General features: G+C 41.4%; 1 protein-coding gene across 4 annotated transcripts in view; it reads right to left on the minus strand.

The window, feature by feature from the left end:
* Window positions 1-5381, minus strand: part of pus7l (pseudouridine synthase 7 like) — a 32651-nt gene that overhangs the window by 19577 nt on the left and 7693 nt on the right. For all 4 annotated transcript variants that reach the window (XM_048607594.1, XM_020516445.2, XM_048607592.1 and 1 more), the window contains exon 4: window positions 611-809. In XM_048607594.1, the coding sequence (XP_048463551.1) occupies window positions 611-809 (199 nt within the window). The remainder of the gene's footprint in view (window positions 1-610; window positions 810-5381) is intronic.

A 5381-nucleotide genomic window follows, 5' to 3' on the forward strand; every position in this document is an offset into this window, starting at 1 on the left:
GTTTACTGTTGTATTTCCAGGACCGTTTACTGTTGTATTTCCAGGACAACACAACCCTGATGAATCAGAATCTACCTGCCTGGCTTGAGATCTAAGAATGACAGTTTACTGTTATTGCTACATCACCATGCCAACGATGGCCCAACCAATCAATACCCACTTCTGACACTATATAAATTGGTGTTAATTTTTCCAGATCTGGTTTCTTGCTCCCTGCTCCTGATGAGGGCAAAACAAAAAGCTTCCACGTTGTGTTTCCTTTTAGCAACATGCAAGTACAGTCCGAATGCAGTTTTCAGCCCATCAACAGACCGGTTCATTCTTTGGAGCCTTGCACATAGATTGATGGCTATGACAGATTCACTCAACACTTTGCGGGCAACTCAAACTGTCTGAAGATGACAGTGAAGGTACATTGAACCACCTGTAATAGAAGATTGGCTCCACATGCAGAAGGAAAGTCAAAAATAACAGCATTGTCAATACTTGAACATTAATATGCTACCCAACGTTGGGATGTGTGCTACAGGATCTAACTCTCCATTTCCTCCTCTGAAAACAACCACTTGGTCAAACGTTTATGATGCAACAACACTTTAAGGGTCTTCACCTTGACATTCTCAATTGCTTCAAACACTTGATCAGCAAGACTCGTGTTAGGATCATCTTCCTGGTGCTTGCTGACATTTCTGATGATGATGCTGAAATGGTTTCCTTTCAGCTGGCCAATCCGTAAGTGCTCAGTTGCACGGCGCAGGTTATACACATTCAGGCCTTTGCTCTGGATTGACAGTTGCTTTGCTTTTAACCTTGATGGATAAACAAATTGGTACAGCTGATCAGCTCTAAATACAAACATTTAATTCTATTCCCTCACAACCTACTGATCCAAACTAAAATGCAGGTGAAAGTTCTGAGTGTCACAAGTTAAATCAATAATTTTTGATTATAGGCTTATTTATCATTTGACAACAAACATGTGAAAAGATATAGAGCACTCAATGCTATGAGGAAGGGAAGGAAAGGAAACAAAACAAAGTTTTGTAGCAATGTAACAACGTTGTTTGTTGCAGCCTCATGGGACCCAAGGCTCTGCCAACACCATATGGTTCCTATCCCAGATGTCTAAAGGGAGATGAGAGTATTGCAGACACCCTAACTATCATAGTCCTAGCTTCTCATGATTTGCACTTCTATTTATGCAAGATGAAAAATAGAAACCTGGAGATAGTTATAGACAGTTAGCCCAACATCTGACTGCAGGAAATTACTGGAAATTAAGAATAAGTTGACTTAAGTTATTTGAAAGACCTTTAACAATTAATGACAAACATGATTGATGGAAATTCGATCTTTTACTATAGACGTGGGTGAATTTTTTTAATACGACATTGACATAGAATCTGTGACTATGTCATGGGACAAAGTTCATCTCGTCCTTCACACCAAATCGTAGTAAGAAACTCAGGCTGGTTGTTGGAGGGGATGGGGACCTTGCCTGCTGCCTGCAGGGCTAAAACAGGATTCCCCCACGTTACCCCTTTTAGGGAAGGTATGCCAATGCCCACCAGCTGGCAGGGTTCTGTTATATAAGGAATAATGGTTCTGAAAGGATTAATGTGGTAAACTGCATTCAGCTTCACTCAATCTAATGCAACCTTGGATGAGGAAAGGAAGGGTCCAGCTCAAAATCCCAATGGAGACTGATGTGCCTTCATTGGCTCCTGGTTAGTCTTAATAAACAAGTGTAACCTGTACCTATTGCTGTCATGCAATAAACCATATCTTGTCAAGGCAAGTACCTCTTCTCAGTTAATTGTCTACCACAGTTATCCCAATGAATGCCTTAAAACTCTTTTAGAAAGAATTGGCAGGCCCCTTAGGGACTGGGGTGCATCATGACCCCTGATAATGATATTTTGATTTAATTCTGATAATTGACTTCTTGATTTATTATTCCAGCACCCTGCTGAGGACAGTCTAAACCATTAGCATTCAATCAAAAAGAACAAGAAGGAAGATATTAGTAGCTGCACTCTAGCCCAACCATTAGATGGTAGTGGTTGGTGCCATAGCACATTCAGTATGGGTTTTCACCAAGATCAAAACCCCTGGCTGCAGAGGTCTGGCCTACTGAGAGCTGCTGGTCACTGAGAGGCTAGTACCTCTTCTGGACTTGACAGTGTCATCTGCTGCTGGGTCTACACCAACCTGAGGCCTTGGACTGAAGAGAAGCCTGAGCACGGGATGGGAAGGTGGCTAAAAGAGAAGGAGGCAAAGTGGATGGTTGACAGTATGGGTTTTGCAGGCAGGCGGGTTGGGTGGCGGGGGCGGTGGGGGAATCTCAGTGGACTCCACCTTTCACGATGCCTGGTTCTTTGATCAGGAACTGGATGGATTTAAAACAAGAGAACCCTCCAGCACTCCACTTCCTACATTACAAACCCCGACCCAGCCACTGTTGGTTTAATCACAGCAGTTAATAGGATGTGACCCTTAAGTAGACGTTCAATGGACAGTGGGAGGGGAATAATGCTCGTGGATGGTCCCACCATGGACTCCTCAGGATGGAAATGAGAAGGTGGCAGTATTCACACCCATTACCTTCCCATTCGAATGAATGCCCTCCCAACCACCAAACCCACCATAGGGGAGGGCAATAAACTGTATCCATAGTTTCAGGACCTGTTTAAAAATATATTACCTTCAAAAGAGAAATATTTAAACATTCAGGGACAATGCAAACACATAATTCTCTAAATATTCAATTTGAAATCTGGGATTAATTTCCAAGCGACTCATTATTCAGTAATATTTTACTACAAATATTCATGACCATTTCACAGCCGTGGTTTCTGGGCAATGACTATCTCGACTGGTCCCGATGATAACCCAATTTGAATCCCAGCAAACCCAAGAGGGAGGCAAGGTCATCCAAATACTACCTGTGTATGCTTTCTCTCATTAAAAAAGCTGCTGCTGGTAGTTACAGGTTCAAGAGTGATGGAAAAACATGGAAACAAACAAGGAATTAAGCATCTGAGATGTTTTTGTGCCCAATTCTCAAAGATCCAGGCACCTCCTTGCACGAACTCTGAATTTCTTTTTAGGATATTTGTTAAGTTGAATAAATGACAGATACCTAGATTGCAGAATCATTTGAAATTATCTCCTCGGAGCATAAGGCCATCCATAAGAAATAGGAACAGGAGTAGGCCATCAGAATCATGGTTGATCAGACGTTCCTCATGCCCACTTTCCTGCATTTCCCTGTAACCTTTGACTCCCTGACTGATCAGGAATCTCAGCCTTAAATATACACAAGGATTCTGCCCCCACAGCTTACTGTGGCAACGAGTTCCAAAGACTCACAACCCTCCGAGGACAGATTCCCCCTCATCTCAGTCTTAAACTGGGTGATCCTTTATTCTGAGACTATGTCCTCTGGTCCTAGACTCTCCCAGGAGGGAAAATACCCTCTCAGCATTTACCCTGTCAAGCCCCTTAAGAATCCTATATATTTCAATAAGACCACCTCTCATTCTTCTAAACTCCATTAATAGAATCCCAACCTGTTTAACCTTTGCCCCCATAAGACAATCCAGCCATACCCGGGATCATCCTAGTGAAACTGCTCTGATTTGTCTCCAATGAAATGATATCTTTCCTCAAATAAGGGGACTAAAACTGTTCACAGCACTCCAGATATGGTCTCATCAGCACCTTGTACAGTTGCAGTAAGACTTCCTTACTCTTATACTCCAAACCCCATGAAATAAGGGCCAACATTCCATTAGCTTTCCTGATTACCTACTGAACCTGTGTGCTAACTTTCTGTGTTTCATGTACAAGTAACCCCAAGTTTTGTTTAATTGCAGCTTTCTGCAGTTTTGTTTTCCAGTTAAATAATACTTTGCTCTATTGTTCTCCCTTCCAGAGTTAACAACTTCACATTTTCCCACATTATACTCCATTTAGCATCTTTTTTGGCCACTTACTTAACTGGTCAATACCTGCAAGTTGTTTGTATCCTGCTCTCAACCGGTTTTTCCATCCATTTTTGTGTCATCTGCAAATCTGGCTACAGCACATTTGGTTCCTTTATCCAATCCTCCCCTAATATATGTTATAAACAGTTCTGGTCCCAGCACTGATCCCTATGGGACTATGTACCTACCTGAAAAAGAAACCTCTTATCACCACTTGCTGTTTACCAATTAATTGCACATTGACCAATTCTCTATCTACACCAATATCCTACTCTAATGGAGAGTGGGGCTGGGGTTGCTAGAACTCACCTCATTCAATGCCAGTATAATGACATATGCTTTACTTTTTCCCCCAACATCAATATAATCATATGTAACTTTTTATAAGTCCAGTAAGCGCAACTAAAGATAAAAATTGCTTTGCCAGTCTGGCAGCATCTGTGGAGCAACAAACAGTTAATATTTCAAAGGACTTTCTGAAGAAGAGTCATAATGGACTCAAAACTTTAACTCTGTTTCTCTCTCTGAGGTTCTCCAGCATTCTCTGTTTGTTTCAGATTGCCAGCATTTTGCTTTCATCAAAGGATTTGGATGAGACACAAGACATGACTCATCAGCACAGGAAATTCTTGCAAAAGACAGAAATAAAAACAATTATTTTGGGCATTTAATATGGGTAGGCTATATTTTTCACTCACTAGTGACGAATGAGTAGAGGTTATTACATTACTTAATGATACATATTTTGTCCAACTCATGAGGATCCTGAGCCTCAGATAATCCATGGCTGCATCTCTCAGTGTCTCTGTAAACTCTTCCAGTCCTAATCCTCTGTGAACTCAACATTGTTTCACATCTATTTCCTTGGCTAAGCTCTTTGTCAGTTTGTTGCCATGCTTCCTTCACTGGTTGTGCCAATTCTTGTCCCAATGTTTCTGGTTTTTGTTAGTTTCCAATGTTTATCCAGTTCCCCCTTCAAGGAATTCATTCTTCACTTCAACTATGGTAGCAATTCCACATCATGCATAAAGATAAAGATATTTCTCCCGAATTCTGCTTTCTCGTTATCATTTCTCCTGAATTCCTAATAGAATTTATTTGTGACATTTTCTTGGATTTAAAAATTACTGGATTTTTAAATGAAAAAAAAAATTATGAAGTAACAAAATGAAGGACACTGTTTAATAGGACCTTTGGGTGAGAGGTCAATGAGTGGGTTCTTAAAATGGCAAGGAAAGGTTCACTAAGAAGGGGGTGAAGGAACAATGTAATGTCCATTGTCCTCCTGGTCACCATCGTCCTACCACACTATAAGGCTGCTCCCGCTCTAGACAGAGACAGCTGTTGGTAGTTTAACCCGAGGGTCACTGTGCCTCAGGCTGGGGGGTGGGG

The sequence above is a fragment of the Rhincodon typus genome, chromosome 18 (assembly GCF_021869965.1).
Source record: "Rhincodon typus isolate 14 chromosome 18, sRhiTyp1.1, whole genome shotgun sequence".
NCBI lineage: Eukaryota > Metazoa > Chordata > Chondrichthyes > Orectolobiformes > Rhincodontidae > Rhincodon > Rhincodon typus.